The 16,593-nt window shown below is 40.2% G+C and overlaps 1 protein-coding gene across 5 annotated transcripts in view; it reads left to right on the forward strand.

The window, feature by feature from the left end:
• The first annotated feature begins 3,612 nt into the window (after nt 1–3,612).
• Nucleotides 3,613–16,593, forward strand: part of ddr1 (discoidin domain receptor tyrosine kinase 1) — a 48,998-nt gene continuing 36,017 nt past the window's right edge. For 3 of the 5 annotated variants that reach the window (XM_022214276.2, XM_022214279.2, XM_022214281.2), the window contains exons 1-2: nt 3,613–3,973; nt 16,299–16,456. In XM_022214276.2, coding sequence (XP_022069968.1) covers nt 16,357–16,456 — 100 coding nt within the window. In that variant the 5' untranslated portion in view covers nt 3,613–3,973; nt 16,299–16,356. Of the gene's footprint in view, nt 3,974–5,149; nt 5,363–16,298; nt 16,457–16,593 lie in introns of those variants that run through there. The other 2 variants (XM_022214280.2, XM_022214277.2) reach the window with 2 other exon arrangements.

Raw genomic sequence — 16,593 nt, forward strand, 5'->3', positions numbered from 1 at the left:
ATTTTTTTTCCTGAATTTTTTTGCAAAATTTCAAAAATTTGGGGAATTTTTTGCTGAATTTTTGGATTTTTTTTCCAGACAAGGAAAACATATTTTTTGGTGGCTGTAAATGAAGACAATAGGAGGGTTAAATATGCACATGGAAAAAAAGTGTCTTGTTTTAAAAGAAGAGCATTAGGTCCCAGATATTCGACATTTAGTGGTTTTAGATGTCCTCAAGAAAAAGCAGCATTGGTGGACAGTAGAATGCTTGGCATGTGCTTTTACACTGGTTCCCAGCATACCGCAATCTTTGCATTCTGCAACTGATCTGTGTTGTCTGAATCCTGCAGCCCTACACAGCTGTCAGACCACAACAGGAGGTGGGCAGACGGCTGCAGGGAGAGAGAGAGAGCTGCCCAGTGAAATACCTTAGTGTTGAGTTCTTCCATTTCTAATTTAGGTGTTTTTGTTTTGGCACTATAGTGATGTACAAGAGGTGATAAATTCAACCTGCATGTTCACAATGACAAGAAAAAGACTACCGCCCCTTTTGAATAAAAGCCTCGGATGAAAATGAAAATTTTCAACCGAATGCAATAAAGAGGTGCAGTAAACTTTCTTTTAACCTTTAAGGCTTTCACTTGGCACATTGATGATGTTTCAGGACACTCAGTCCTTTTCCCCCTTTCTTTATCTTTCTTTTCCCAAGTACTTGCTTGCCCTTGCTGACTCATGAGAACAGTGCAACTTGAACTCTTTCTCTCATTCCTCTTCTCCCCGTTCATCTCTCTCTCACTATGTAAATTCCTCACAGGATCAGACCTGCTTTTTATGCTCCACTGGCTTTCACTCAAAACGAGAAGAGGAGGAGGAGGGAGAAAAGGGGGGCTATGTGACAACGAACCGAAACTCTGCAAAAGAAACTCGCATGTTTAGCAAAAAGAAAAAAGGAAAAAAAGGCGGTGAGTTGGTGGGGAATATGAAAAAGTATCGTGGCAAAGATAGAGTGAGTTACAAAAACAATAGGTGAGAGGCCGAGTTTGGAACAAAGGAAATAATGCTAAAAAGGTCATAATTTCTGCCAGGGGATTTGCAGTTGCCCAGACAACACACAAAGCAGAGCCAGTTGGACTACGTGCACCGCAGAAAAGACTGAAAAGAGAAGGGAAAGGCTCCAGGGAGAGATATAACACGAGCTGAGAATGACTGAATTCATCAGCTGAACAATCTCTAGGAATCAGTGAACACTCTGTTTGTTAGGTGGTGGTCACACAATCATTACCGAGCCATTACAGCACGGTGGCTAAACAAAGAGAAAACTCTGCTCGTATGATCATTAACAGAAGGAGGAAAGCTTAAACAATAACACAGAGAAGGAGCTGGGCCGCCTCGGTTTGGTTGAGCTCTGAATTGAAGAGTGATGAGAGAACTCTAATGATATGCGGTGAGAATGAGGCCAGCCAAGATGAAAGTCCAGCTAAAGTCTATATAAACACGAGTTGGAGAGTGAGGTAGAGACTCCTTGGTGGAGGAATGAGGATGGGGGTGGTGGTGTGTGTGGGTAGGATCATGTTTATCGTCTTAATATGAAAATCAACCACTCTAGTGAACAAATAAATAAATGCAGAGGAGCAAAAACTACATTATTCCCCTCTGAAACAGCCTGAGTAAGTCTACCACCGCATTGCATACGTCTTTCACTTTCCTTATTTAATTTGGATTAAAGTTACTAGCTTTATTGACAAAGCTGCCTCACTTCAAGGCATTCTGAAGATAAAATGTGCTTAAATAGTAACATAAGCATGCAGACATACGAGTGAACAGTGGTTAGCAGAGGGTTTATCAGTGTTCCTCTTCAGTGTTTATCCAAGGTGGAGCTCAGAGTGTTAAATGACCTCTATTGTCCCTAGCTGCTGATTGAGCAGCTACATTTTCCCACCTCGGGCAAGTACCAGCACATACTGTCATGGTGTTACAGCCCCTTTTTAGTCTGTCTATGTGTGACCTGCTCAATGTTTGATGTAATTTAGCACTAACTTACACATGTGGCTTTTCTGAATTTCCGTCTCACTCCTGATTTGCCTCAGAGCATTCCACCTATCGTTTCACTGCAAACCCGTTAGTGTGAGTCATTATAGCCCCGGGGCAGTAATGGTATACAGTTAACCCACCAGTCCTCTGTAATAAAGTTTCCTGCAGAGGTAAATACCACATGTGTGTGTGTGTGTGCTGTGGATCTACATTAACTCTAATGTCGTCTTCATTTACAGGCACTAAAAATATTGTTTCCTTGTCTGAAAAAAAATCCAAAAATTCAGCAAAAAAATGCCAAAATTATACAAAATTTGCAAAATCTTCAGGAAGAAAATTCCCCAAATATTCCTTTAAAGTTTCCCTTAAAAGTTTTATTTAAAAAATAAATCCCCAAATTTGGCAAGAAAGAAAAAAAAAAAAAAAAAAGGAAAAAATAATAAATAAATAAAAATGTAAATGTTAAAAAAACCAAAAATCTTCCAAAAAAATGCTAAAAAATATCTAAAGTGATTACATATGAAGAGTTCATTTGCAAAAACAGATAACTCTGTTTTGATAAATTTTCAGAAAAAATTTTTATTGTTTACTTGAGATAATATCAATCAAAGTGAAGTTGAGTGGATTTGACTCAGTAGAAAAATGCATGACAAAATAGAGAAAAAAATCAATTATTAGTGCTATTATTATTATTATTATTATTATTGTCTCAAGTAAACAATAAAAATGAGTTTTCTGAAAATTTATAAAACAGAGTTACCTTTTTTGCAAATGAACTCTTCATATACATCAGTAAAAGTTCTCATATTTTCTTTAAGAACATTCTGAAAACAATCAACCAAAATCCAAAAATTCAGCAAAAAACTCCTCAAATTTATAGAAACTTGCAAAATCTTCAGAAAGAAAATTCCTTAAAAGTTTCCCTTAATAGTTTTATTTTTTAAAAATGGCAAGAAATAAACATATAAAAAATGAAAAATGTAAATATTTTCAAAATGTGAATAAAAATCTTCCAAAAAATCCTAAAAATATATCTAAAGTGATTCCAAACATCAATTAAAATTCTAATATTTTCTTAAAGAACATTTGAAAAAAATCAACCATGTTAAAGAAACATTTTTTTAACATTTCTTTTTTCCACCAAAAAATGTTTAAAAATTTCCCAGCAATGTTGAAAATGTGGAAGTGTTCACTGTGAAAATATATATATATATATTTTCCCACATTTTCAAACGTCAAATGGCTCTGAGATATCCAACAAATGACTCAAGTTTATATTTCCAAGAGAAAACAGCCTCCAAACAGCAGAGAGCAGGATTTCTTTCCATGGAAGGGTTAACAAGGTGAAATCATCCTGCTGGCTGCTCTACATATCAAATGTCTTTGCTCCCCAAATCTCCAGGTTGCTGTACTGAAGAAATCCCATCGCTCCAGAAGTCTCCACATTGGATTTCATTTTACAATGTTTTTCAGGTCGCAGGTCCCTCCCACCGGGCGCTCTGATTGGCCGATCCGCCTGCTGGCATATTTAATCAGACACCTTACTCTCAGCTGTGATTGGTCGCAGCCGGTGCAGTCATGTAAATGAGCACCTGGTGGCGCCTGCCTGCTTGCCAGGCTGCGGATCCGGACCGTGGAAGAGAAGAGCGGCCGGGATAGAAGGAGGGGGCCGAGGTATCTTCCACGGTTTCTCTTTTATAATTTCCCCCACCGTTTAAAACAAGTTTAAAACTTTACTTGAAGAGCGTCAAATGAACGTCAGTCCGCGGCTGTAGTATCAACTGGTGCGTTCAGCCACCACGGAATATTTTGTTTTGTGAGTTTGGACTGAGGTCGTTGTCTGAACTCAACAGCTGCCTCGGAGCCCACTGTGGATTGTTTGGTGGACGCACAGCTCACTAAAGGCAGAGTTTATCTTAAAGTTTGGACTGCTGTCAAAGCTCACTGCTCCGTCTTTTAGGTGAGTGCTGACATACTGGTGTAAATCCTCTGCTCTTTCCCTCAACCGGCGCTTTACTCTATAATAAGGGGCTATGATAATATTGCAACGGATATTTCCAGCTGTCTGTCTGAGTGTATGCTTGTGTCTGTCTGACTCCTGCGCTGTGACTTGGCGTCTATAAGTCTCGGTGTGAGCTGCAGCTCTGGACTCTGGCCAGTCATACATGTTGGGTATAACGTTGCGCCCCGGACTCTGCACATTTTTGTTGCACACACCTTGTGGCATTTCCAGCCTGCATCGCTGAAATGTTGTGACAGCCTACATCATGGTCAGGATTTACTGAGCTGTTTAACATCGAGCTAAATGTGGGAGATAACACTATTTGGAGTACAGATTTGTACCATGGCTACTCTTGTCCCTTTATGGTCACTTTGGACTTCTTATTTCCCCCCAACTTTATTATCAATCAGTTCACCAAGATCTCCCAACAAGATACATGCGCTGAACTTCTCACTAGTTCTCTCTTCAGTCTCGTTTTTTATTTGCTCTACATACCACTTGATCAACTAAATCCCACAAGTTCAACAGAAGTAAATCTATTTGGCATGTCAAGCTTTTAAACTGAAGCAGTCCCGACTAATGGCTCAGTAAATGTGTAACATTGGTCATCACACAAACCTGTGACCTTGCAGCACTACAGGTGATCTCTAGTAAGACCGTCGGCTTTGCTTTCACCAACCTGTGGCATTAGATGAGGTGTTTCGCCATTGGGGAGCGAATCGATCACCAGAACCAAACCTAGAACCAGCACAGGAGAGTCTACTGCTGGGGAGGAGATGTGTTCACTCTGGGGATGAGCTGGACAGGATGTACATTTTGTGTTTTTGTAAGACAGAGGTGGAAGGAGAGAGGTAAAGAGTTACGTATGAATGCATGCAGGGAGGCAGAGGTTGCCTGGTGGAGGAGTTAACAAAGGCTTAAGTGGCTTTGCGGTACATCAAACACTCACCTTTCCTACCAAACAGAAAAGGGAGATGTGAGTCATTTGCTGCCCAGGTAACTGAACAGGCAGTGCAGAGGAGGTGTGACATTGTAAACCTTTTGGGAGGAGGTGGGGGTGCTTGTGCTGTTCACTGAAAGGGACAATAAAACGTCATTTTCTCTCCCCGTCCTTCCATTTCTGCCTCTGTAGTAAAGGCAGGGCCATAAAATAAGAAGGATCCCTAAGTGTTGATGCGCCATCCCTCGTGGCCAGCACATGTCTGCTGGACCGCTGTCTCATCGGCATCTGGCTGCTAATTCTCTTTGAGCGTCCCACAGGAGCGATTGGCCTTGCATAGCTGCTTTTTATCAGCAGTCCAGCAAATGAGTTGGAGAATGCTTTGAATACTTGGAAGGAGCAGTTATGTGAGTACAAATGTGCATGTATCCACTTGGATTTTTGTCAATTTGTCTTCATCATTAATTGCAGAGCAGGATTTGTTTGGTTTCAGTCTTTGAAGATGTTAAGACTCGACAGCGAATGTCTTGGAATGCAGTTGTTATTATGCACAAGAAAAAATGAACAGGTTATTGCTGCATTGTGGTTGAGAACACACTGGTACGTGCCTGTGAGCAAACACAGAGGGAAGGTTTGGTGCTGACGATGGGAACGCTGTGTTTTTTTTTCTAGTCTGGTTGATCATTGACCTCTGTCTGTTGTCTCCTGCCCAAGCCATTGTTTTTGTGGCGACCATGCTTTGTGACTTTGTCTTTGTGTTTCTTGTTGATCTTTCTGAAAAGGCTCTTAGAAAGTGGTTAGGAATCCTGAACCCAAAGGAGACGGACCCTGTACAATAACTGAACTGGAATGTGTTGCTTAGTTGTTGGATCTTTATAGGGATGTGGCCAGTTAGACTTTAGTAGTCCCTGGAGGGAAATGCAGTTGTTACGGCAGCATGGATGTTCAATAAAGGATCAGCAATAAGGCAACGCAGAATATTAAGGTAGGGTACAAATGAAATAAAATTAAATCAACAGAATATACAAGAGTGAGACAGACGTGTGCAAAAGACATAAGTAGGTGCATGATTTTACAGATATAATGAGTGATGTTTAGGGTGTAAAGTGGTTTCATCAGCAGACAAAGAGATGGATTCTTTTTGTGATCTACCAGATGCATTGAAAAGTCCTATTGCTGTGGTTAGCAATGACCTCCTTCCTTGTAACAGCGGGGTTGTTTCAGTTTTTAACCACTTCAAAGAGCACAATAATGATGTTATTATGTTCAATCTAGAAAAAATACAGTGTTTTATGTGAGTTCTCTCACAGTGGTCATGCATTTCGTGTATTCTATGTATTTCCTTGTAATATGCTCCAGATTCAGCAGGAAGACCAGTAGGGACGTTCGTTTTATTTTCATCATCACCCTTTAATGGGAACTGAAAATGATTAAAGGCAGGACTACACTGTCCAATCTGTTCTTCTACACCAATTTCCCCTCAAGTCCGGCCAACTGGGCTTTTTAATTGCATTTGTCGTATGCACGATCACATGCAGAGCGAGCTTCTTCAAGACAGGTCTGACAAACAAATGCTTCATGTAATGGGCAGTGACACTTCAAAGCAGAATCTGGGGCTTTAGTCAGCAGTGAGTTTTCAAAATTTACTCAACTTCCTTTCCGTCAATCTCCATCTGTAAATCCTACTATCTCTCGGATCAGTTATCTCTCCCCTCCAGCATTGCTTCATCCCCTGTCCCTCCATCCCTTCCTGACATCCAGCCTGCCTTTGATCCCCTAATTGATCATTCTGGCAATTTGTCTCTTTCATATATCTAACATAGAAGTTTTTCCTCATGTCCTCTATCTCTCCATTCCTTTTGAAGCAGCACTAGATGTTTGCTCATCCATGTTATCCTCCGTCTCCCCTCTGCTATCGTCCCTCTGAGTCTCCACATTTATCTGTTTGCGCTTTCTGTCAGGAGTGCCCTGGTTAGATAACAATGTTGCTGTTTGGATGTAAGTCAACTGGGGTTATGTTTTCTTCAGAGTATTCGTCACGCACGTCTTGTCATGCTTTGACCTCATTTTAGCTCAGGAACCTACAGAAATTCCTCTCAATAGGATTAAAAAATGAAGGGTGGCCTGTTTTGAAGGTTCCTGTCTTTATTTAGGATAATGTGTGACATCAGGATCAGAAAGTGGCAAAGTTCAAAACTCCAGTGGACAAGTAATACCTCCCTAATGCATAGTTTCTAAACCGTAATACGTGTTTTTTGTTCAGTTAATGGTCTAATGAGATAATGCCTCCTACATCTCAAACTGACAATTGTAGAACATCAAAGGTTACCTTGTTTTTCATGTGTCTTTCCTGAGGATGATGAGTTTAAATGATAGTGACATCCACATTTAGCGGGCTAGACATGTCTGTTTTTCCATGCTAGGGATTTGGAGGAGCACATTAGATTCAGGAAACTGTTGTTTGATGTGTAATTTATCTATTTTTAGACTTTTTTGCTGAGAGGATGGAGGAATATTGCAGTGTGATAGAAGTATCAGATGTGTGTGTGTGTGTGTGCGGCTAAAGTTTAGTGAAGCCCAGACTTTATATTAACCGGGTTGCCAGATTATTAGTTCCTAAATTGCTTTTGTTTGTGTATTTTTTGTGTTTGCCTGCTGCTGGAGCTAAACATTGATCAGCCCAAAGATGTCTGAAACACTTGTTTGTCCTCAGCCATTTGTGAGAGAGCTTGGTAGGCAAAACCGCTTTCATTAATTTCACTCAACATGCTGAGTCGGGCTGAACTCATTCCTGTCTGACCAGATCTCTCTGCTTTGACTTTCTGCTGTGTCTCACATTCATTACTCCCAATATGCATCTCTGTCTCCCTCCTGTTCCCTCTACTAGTTTAAAAGCTGCTCACTGAATGAAGTGAGTTGTTTTTGTCCTCTGCTTCCACTGTCGCTCTGATTATCTTTGCTGGTGGGATTTTACCTCCATAGTATTCTCCTGTCCTCTGATGTGTGTGTGTTTTTTCTTTGCTCATTGTGAGACTAGCACTGTGCTGCCACATGCCTCTCCTTTCACCCCATCCTCCACCCTGTTAGTGGGACTGTGCAAACTGAGTGCAGGGAGTGGAGCTTCGCCTTGCCATCTCTCTGCAGCCCTGAAGTCTGTGTCAAACTACTACCAGAGATCCAGATACGCCGTGCTGAAATTTTGTCAAATAAACATGCTAATGCTGCGTCATACCTGCTAGATTCTAATGATGATTGCACCCATGCTTCAGCTAAGGTCGGTCTCTGATCTAATTTCCCCCCCACAGTAGCAGTGTGCGTTTGTTTTCAGGCAGCAGAAAACTTTGTTTCTGGTAGTTTTTATTGATGTTTTTAGTAGAGGTGAGACAGGCCTCCCCATTAACTCACTGTCATGAGAAAGTGAAATGAACCATGACTCATTCCAGGTGGATTATGCGAAAAAAGGAGCTGAAGATAGTCAAACTACTTGCACTGACATGCATGAAGCTTCAAGCTCTGGGAAACAAAACAGTGCTCCAGTTACTGCCAGTCACAACCAGTTTCCCAAAATATACTGTAACACACTCTCCTCTGTTATTTTTCCTTCAGACGCACAGAAAGAGCACTTTTCTCTTTGATTTACACGATGCAGCTAATAGACCGTCTGCTTTGTGTGCAGATCACATTCTGTGCCAGAGGTGCTAACAAGACACTCTTTTGCGAGTCTGCTTTTGTTTTGCTCTGTTCTTTGTTGTGTTTCATCTTTGACAGAACGTCTTTTAATGTCTTATTTTGGCTCTCTTTTGTTGTTCTATAATATTGTACCGGAAAGCCACGTAATTCTGAGTTGAGCGCGTGGCTGTTGATGCATCTAATCAGGCTTATTTCCTTTTGATTGCCTCTGCAGATGCCATGTTATTGGAAAACAAAGATACAGCTATAATGAAGAATAAAGAAAGAAGTTCCAGCCTGCAGTACTGTTCTAACTGCAGGCCAAATTCTGGATCGAACTGGTTCGGCTTTCTTTCATGATTGACAAAAGACCAGCATGTGATATCCACTCTAACAAATTACAAGATCTTAGTTGTCACACAGACTGTAAAAATAAAAACATTCCACTGAATAATAGAACCAGGCCAAAAATATTGGAGCACTGAAATATTATGAAGCACATTGAAGAGAAGCTTCTGGATAAAATCTACTGAAAACCAGCATTTTATATTCATTATTATGCATTATTTACAACATTCATCTTGTGAAGCTGATAATGAGGGTAGAGGGGCCCAATATCCATATTTGAATTTAAATAATGTCGTAAAGAGTCATCTGCTTATATTTGTGTTTCTGTTTTTACCTGTGGTGTTTTTGTTGTATGCTAAAGACACATCATTGACAAAATAAGCAGTCAGCGCCACAGCTGAGCATTTCTGCCTTGAAATTGTAGTGTGCTGATGATCTCAATAACACTCATTTGGACTTCTGGAGGTATTTTGTAACAAACTTAAGACACAGTCTTGTCATCTTGTGGGACAGGGCTTTGTATTATAACATTCTTCTTTAAAATTAGTTTACAGTTTGAAAATATATGACTGAATTATTACAATTCTACACCTGAACATGGCGGCAGCATGGAGTAATTTTACCGTGTCATAGATGAGCTGGTGTGCTTGAAAGCCGGAGATTTAATAGAGCCACACATTTTAACGTAATCAACAGTGTAGCCGTTGTCTTTCATCGGACTAGTGATCATAGTTGGTAACTTCTGCACAGATTTAATACAGTGTTGTCTCCTCTTCTCAGTGTGGTCTTGAAGGATGTGGTTTCCACCTAGCCAATTAGTGAAGGTCACTCTGTTACAGCACATGGCATCGTAGCATTTGACCAATCAACAGAGGCCTGGAACGTATCAAACTTTCTCTTTTCTCCGAAGTTGGAAAAAGATAGACTTGCAGCTCGCTCCTCTTCCATATTTGCAGTGGAAATGCCAAAACTAACCATGGTTAGTTGACAAAAATCACACGTTACGGTTGAGTAGTTGTACTAAATAATGATATACATTTGTTGGAATGTGGTTTTTTTTGTTACCTTTAACAGGCAAGAAACCATATATGGTAACTTCACTGACCTTGAGTTTCAATGTGAAAATTAAAAATTTTGAAAAATGTGACAAAAGTAAAATAGTCTTATGTCCTGTAATAACACGTTAGGGTTGAAATTTTGAATGCCAAAGTATTTCAATAATTGATGATGTCTTAAAATGGTATAAATTATGATTTAAGCCTTTCTAAGACAGGAAAAAATTGACATGATAGAAATGTCTAGATGTGCAATTTTGATTAAATCAGGGGTTAAACACTGGAGGAGGACTTAAGGAGAGTGGTGACTGTTTGTACAGACCTGAAGATTTCAAAGTTCAATATTAACTTTTGTTTTTGCTTTTTACTTATTCTCAAACATACAACAACAAGGGTTAAGTCCTACTAGGAACCACTGAGCAGTATCTCCAGCAAACACAGATAGTACGACCCATCTACACCATAATAAATTGTGATTGGTTTGGTGCTGTTGAAGGCATTGTAGCATTTGGATGCATGGATGTTCTGTCAATGACACACATTTGATATATTTTTAAGCATAGATAGATAGATACATACATAAATAGATAGATACTTTATTCGATGTGTTTTGGCTGCACTATAACTATAAACCTGGTGTAGTGTTTTGTTTGCTGCATTTCCAAATAGGTTTGTGGTGCTGATGAAGACATTCTCATTTGCCAGGTTAATTAGTCACTTCTTGTCTGTCTGCCATGCAGATCAGCTACAACTGCTGTGGTCTGATAATTCAACCAATTTAAGCTCTGTGTAGATAGTTTTTACTCCACTCTCAAGCTTCCCTCATAGTGCTTTGCTAAACTATCATGGCTGTTGTTAGTGAATTAAATCTCTTATACGTTGTGTGGCTGTCCATCACTGCCTCCGTACAGGGTTCTTGCCAGCACATTTCAGCGTAACGGGCCGTTACGCTATCGTAATGGCCCGTTACGCTGTCAGTTTAAAAGATTACGCTGTGATTAGGGCAGCTACGCTATTATTTTGACAGATAACGCCATGTGCGTTTGTTTTTATCGACTGGGTGCCCATCTAGGTTAATTTATGTCTCCCCACCTCAGCCACACTTTCCTGTCGATTGACCCGTTCCCGTCTAAAATTAAGAGTCGCTTCCAATCTCGGGGTTACAATTAGCATGTCTCTGTTGTTTCCGTGATGATGAATAGTGACCTAAATGACGAGCATTTGGAGCATCTGGGTGACGCTCATTGGCTGACATCTGGGCTGGCCGCTTGTGAGATTTAATGAAGGCTATTGCGCATGCGCGCTGCGGGAGGACCTGCCGTTACGCTGTAAAATATTCTGGTGAGAACCCTGCCGTATACTGCCCTGCTGTGTCTCTTCTGCCAGGAAGGTGCGTTTTTGAATAGCGTGTTTTTGGGTAGATGCTGAGCTGTCTGAATCATTTGGCGTTAAGCACAACTAAACTGTTCCTGGAACCATGTTTTTCTTTTACAGTCCTTTTTCTTCATCATGATTCACCACCTACTTCATCATGCTTAAGTCTTCTGCAGCTCTTTCCCCTTTTCTTTCTACTGCTGTGTAATTGCTTTTTCTGACTCGTCTGCTGTTGCTGCATCCCTGTTAACTCTCATTGCCCTGTTCAAGTGATTCATCAATTCCTCTTTCCTGCTTCCTCTGGCAAAACTCTAAGTCTGATTTCAGTCATGACCGACACTTCCTTGTATAGATGAATGTTGTGACGCATAGATGCACAATTCGATGATTAATATGTGACCAACAGCAGGATATAACACATGAATTACACACAGTAGATGGTCTTAATGGTTTTGTTTTGTTTCTGCACTGAAGGAAGTATTATGAGTAATATTTTAACCAATGTAACCTGAAGGAAATGCTTTCGAAATGGGGAAGAAAAGAACCCCGTGGGCAGGTTTGTAAAGCCAAACAACAATGCCTGTCTTTTGAGTGTGTCTTTGGTTAATTTAAGGAAACATTGGCTCCATGGGGATCAACACATCTCTCGTACCATCCCCAAGTTACACAGAAACCAGCTTGTTTTCGGAGAAAGCTGTCAAATGACCTTGTTTCTGTGGCTGGCACAGTCTCACCCACCAATGTGTTGTGGAGATTTAAGATTAATTTGGGCTTCCTTCTCTCCAGCGCTCAGAGCGTCCTCACACTAACAGAAGTCCAAAACAAAGAGCTCAGTGCTCCATCTTCCCAGCAACCATTAGTCATGTCTGGCAGCATGTCACTTTGTCTGGCTGTGGCTCCAGACTCTGTGATCGGTGTTAGTGACAAAAAAGATGTGAAAGAAACACCTCATTAGTTTTGTATGTGGCAAATTGTGTGCATTGTTGGTGATATTTTTTAGATAAGTTCTCAAAACTTGGCTAAATAGATAAGAGTATCTGCTGTTACTTAAGGTCTATTACTTCTGTTCAGATGAAAATGTACCAACGACTGCTTGATAAACTGCCTACATTTTAAACAGACATTTCTGGTGCCCCGAGGATGAACCTTGCTATTCTGACACACCCAATGTAGACCTCGTATAAGCTTCCATTTGCCATCTATGTGTTGCCATTTTCAAAATCACCTTCATTACAAGTAACGGCAACAACCTACATGCTGAAAATGGCACACTTAAAGGAGATTTTGACCTTGTAATCAGGCAGGCCACCTTTTTGTTCAGTGAATTAGCCATTTTACTAATTATCCCGCCTCCTTCTGTGCAGATATTCCGCTCTGGGCTCAGCTCTGCCCTCGATGTTTGTTCAGATTTACTTCGTACCTAATACACATCAATTCTTTTCAATTACTAATCAACCAATAATGTGAAAGTTTAAAATTTCATATGCTTAAATCACACTTATGACAGCTTTAAGTCATCAAGTTTGTTAAGCGATGATACAGCTGATAGATGAATTCTACTCCTACAACTTAAAAAGTAAGCAAATCCATAAGTGGAAATTTGCTGAGGTAGTTGCTCAGCAGCTCTCTTGAGTCTTGGATGTTGACAATGTGAAAAAAAAATGAATAAAACAGACTAAGCATTGACTGTGATTGATGACCTCTGTTAGGCTTTAAAGCCTATGGGGAGTGATTTTTATACTGTACCCACACCGACTTAAACTAATGTCTGAATGCAGAGTAATAAATCACAAAAGCCTGCAAGTAGTGATTTGCTTTGGAAAAGATTGATGCAAAATTATGCTAAATATGTTTGCATTGACTTCATTAAACCTTGTGTCGTCCTGCGGGTCAAAATTGAACCGTTTAAAGTTTGAAAATGTGGAAAAAATATAGATTTTCACAGTGAAACTTCTGATGTCCACATTTTCAACTTTTTGGGGAAATCTTTGAACATTTTTTGGTGGAAAAAATGTTTAAAAATGTTTCTGAAGAACATTCACAAAAAATCATCGAAATCAAAAAATCAACCAAAATCCAATGAATTTAGTTGGATTTTGGTTGATTTTTATGTGAATGTTCTTAAAGAAAATATTAGAAGTTTTACTGATATATATGTAAACACTTTAGGTATTTTCAGGATTTTTTTGGAAGATTTTTACAATTTTTTTGAAAATATTTACAAAAATTTTCTTGCCAAATTTGGGGGATTTTTTTTTAAACAAAACTTTTAAGGGAAACTTTACAGGAATTATTGGAATTTTCTTCCTGAAGGTTTTCCAAATTTTGGGATTTTTTTTCAGACAAGGAAACAATATTTTTTGGTGCCCGTAAATGAAGACAACAAGAGGGTTACACAATTGGGGGGAAAAAGAACAAATGCTAACATTTGGGGCCAACACGAGCACCTCTCTAAAAAGACAAACCCAGAGCCAAGGCAGTCTTTCTAGCTTTTCACTGAAGCAATCTGAACTGTACAGACTCACTAACTATCCTTAATGATGAAGTAAAAAGTGACCCTGTGTGTATGTGCTCTCCTCTCTGTTCCTCTTGTCAGTTGTGTTTTGTTGTGTGGGACAGAAACAGCAGCTGCTCATAAGTATTCATTAGTCCTGCTTGTGGATTAGCTGAGACAAAATGTGAGTGTAGACGGGGCTGCACACTGAGCTGCCTCCTCCAGAACACAGCAGGCCCTTTTCCCTCTCTCTGAGCACTGACCACAGCTGTTCAACACCACTTGACTTTTCCAGCAACAATGTTCTCAGATAGCTGCGGCCACTTTTGTTCTTGCTCACTGCAACATTTGTCTGGTTGGATGTCGGTTCTCTCTCTCTCTCTTTTTTTTTTTTTTTTAAATGAGTTTATCTTTGTGTGAAATCCTGAATAAAATGTTGTTGTTACTCTCTTGTCGATGAGACCATGTTGATATCAGGCGGTTGTAATGGTGATTGCCTGAACTTTTTTCATTTGGGATACAAACACACATACTTATTCATTTGGACAACATTAGGGTACTTTCCTGCCGAGACAAAAAGATGTCGTCCTCTGTTTCATACACCATGTGTCTGTTGTGTTTCCCGTATTCAGGACAGCTGCACTGGTTGGCTTTCCCTGAGCTCTCCATGCCCACTCACGTGCCCCACGCACCCATGCATACATAAACACCAAACACTAAGACCATAAATCACCGTCTCTACGCCACCTCCTTCCTCCTAAATGCACAAACACATACACCCATGACGTTGCTGCTCCTGTTCTGCCACCTCTGCCCTGTTGTGCCCACCAAGCTAACTCTATTCACCCAGGATCTGTGCTTCCCCTCTGATTGCCTCCCTTCATCCAAACCCACCCCACACCCTTCCGACTTTCTGTCACTACAGCTGTGCGTCAGCTGTCAGAAATGAAGCCCAAACACAGAGGGTCTGTAGGGAAGACGGCCTGGCCTCTCTGCCTCTCCCAGCTGTCACTCCCACTTCAGATATTCAGCCATCATAAGGTTTCTTTCCTCCCACTTTTTTTCACCACCGTCTTTCTCGAAGATATTTGAAAGTAATATTTGGAACAGAGCTAGTCATTTGTTTACCTGTTTTCTGTGTAATGACCACAGATGTGTTTATAAAGTATTGGGAAGAAACCATGGAGAATACTCTCTGATAATACAGACAGTATTATGCATTAACTAAAACTAATAGTGCAGCAGACTTGGAGTAAATAAAGGTTATGATGAAGGTCATAATGTGCTGTTGAGACCAAAGGGGTATTGTTTCAAACTTTATGGACATTTTGTAATCTCTATCACAACAGGGTGTGTGTGTTTGTTTGTTTGTAGTATGTTAACTAAACAGCAAGTGGAGTAAATCCAAGGAAGCTGAAGTCATGAGTAATAATGCCATTTACTGTGTGCAGGAATGTGCAGATTATTTGCTTTAGAACTTACTAATTTACATATTTGCAGAGAATAAAAATACAATTTTTGAAAGATTAGTGCTAAATATATGCATAATATTTGCAGAAAAAACAGTGCCAATCATTTTTTGTCTATTTTCTTTCTATATAACCTCAGACACATTTATAAAGCATGAGGAAGAAACCACAGAGTATTGTGTCTTTTAATAATGCAGATACACTCATCAGCTAGAGTATTATGCAACTAAAACCAACAATACAGCAGACTTGGAGTAAATAAAGTTTATGATGAAGGTCATGATGTGCTGTTGAAACCAAAGGGATATTATTTCAGACTTAATCTTTGTCTCAGTCTAAATCAACATAGTGTGTTTGTTTGTAATATGACACCTAAACAGCAAGTGGAGTAAATCCAAGGAAGTTGAAGTCATAACAAGTAATAGACATATTTACAGTGTGCAGCGATGTGCAAATTATTTACTTTATAATTTGCTAATTTGCATATGTGCAGACACTAAAAAATACTATTTTAAAAAAAGGTAGTTGCTAGAGGTACGGACTCGTACCCGTAGCCTGTGGACTACGGATACGGCACTTTCCATTTGCCAATCAGATACGCGAGATCTGGTCACGTTACTCCCGGTAGATGCTGGAGGTACGGACCCGTAGCATCGGTACTACAGGTACGGACCCTAAACCTGACCCTAACACTAACCCTAACCTTAACCTTTGCTTACCTTTCAACAGTTTGCAGTGGTTAGCAGCTTCTTGACTCGCGAGACTCGCGTACGGGTCCGTATCTGTCTGGCAAATGGAAAGTGCCGTATCCGTAGCCCACAGGCTACGGGTACGGGTCCGTACCTGTAGACACTACCTAAAAAAAAAAACTTGTGTTCATGTAATGTGGATTCTAAAGTGGATGCAGCTCTTAACGTCTCTTTTTCTCTGTCAGGTATGCCTGAAGTCAGCAGTGTGTCTCCAGGCAGGTAACCAGGTGTGTTGCTGCTGTCATGGCCTTCACAACCCTGCGGCTGTGTCCTGTCGCCGTGGTCGCAGTCCTTGCAGTACTGGTGTTGTCTTCTGAGGAACATGAGTGGCACTTTAACCCAGGTAGGATGTCACACACACAGAACGACAAACACAGTATCTAAGTTTGTGTTGGAGAAATGGTTCTCTCAGTTTTGTTTTGTTTCTTCCTTTTTTGACGTTTGTTTTTTCACATTTATGTTTGAAACAATGTGTATCTC

This window comes from Acanthochromis polyacanthus, chromosome 12 (genome assembly GCF_021347895.1).
Source record: "Acanthochromis polyacanthus isolate Apoly-LR-REF ecotype Palm Island chromosome 12, KAUST_Apoly_ChrSc, whole genome shotgun sequence".
Lineage (NCBI taxonomy): Eukaryota > Metazoa > Chordata > Actinopteri > Pomacentridae > Acanthochromis > Acanthochromis polyacanthus.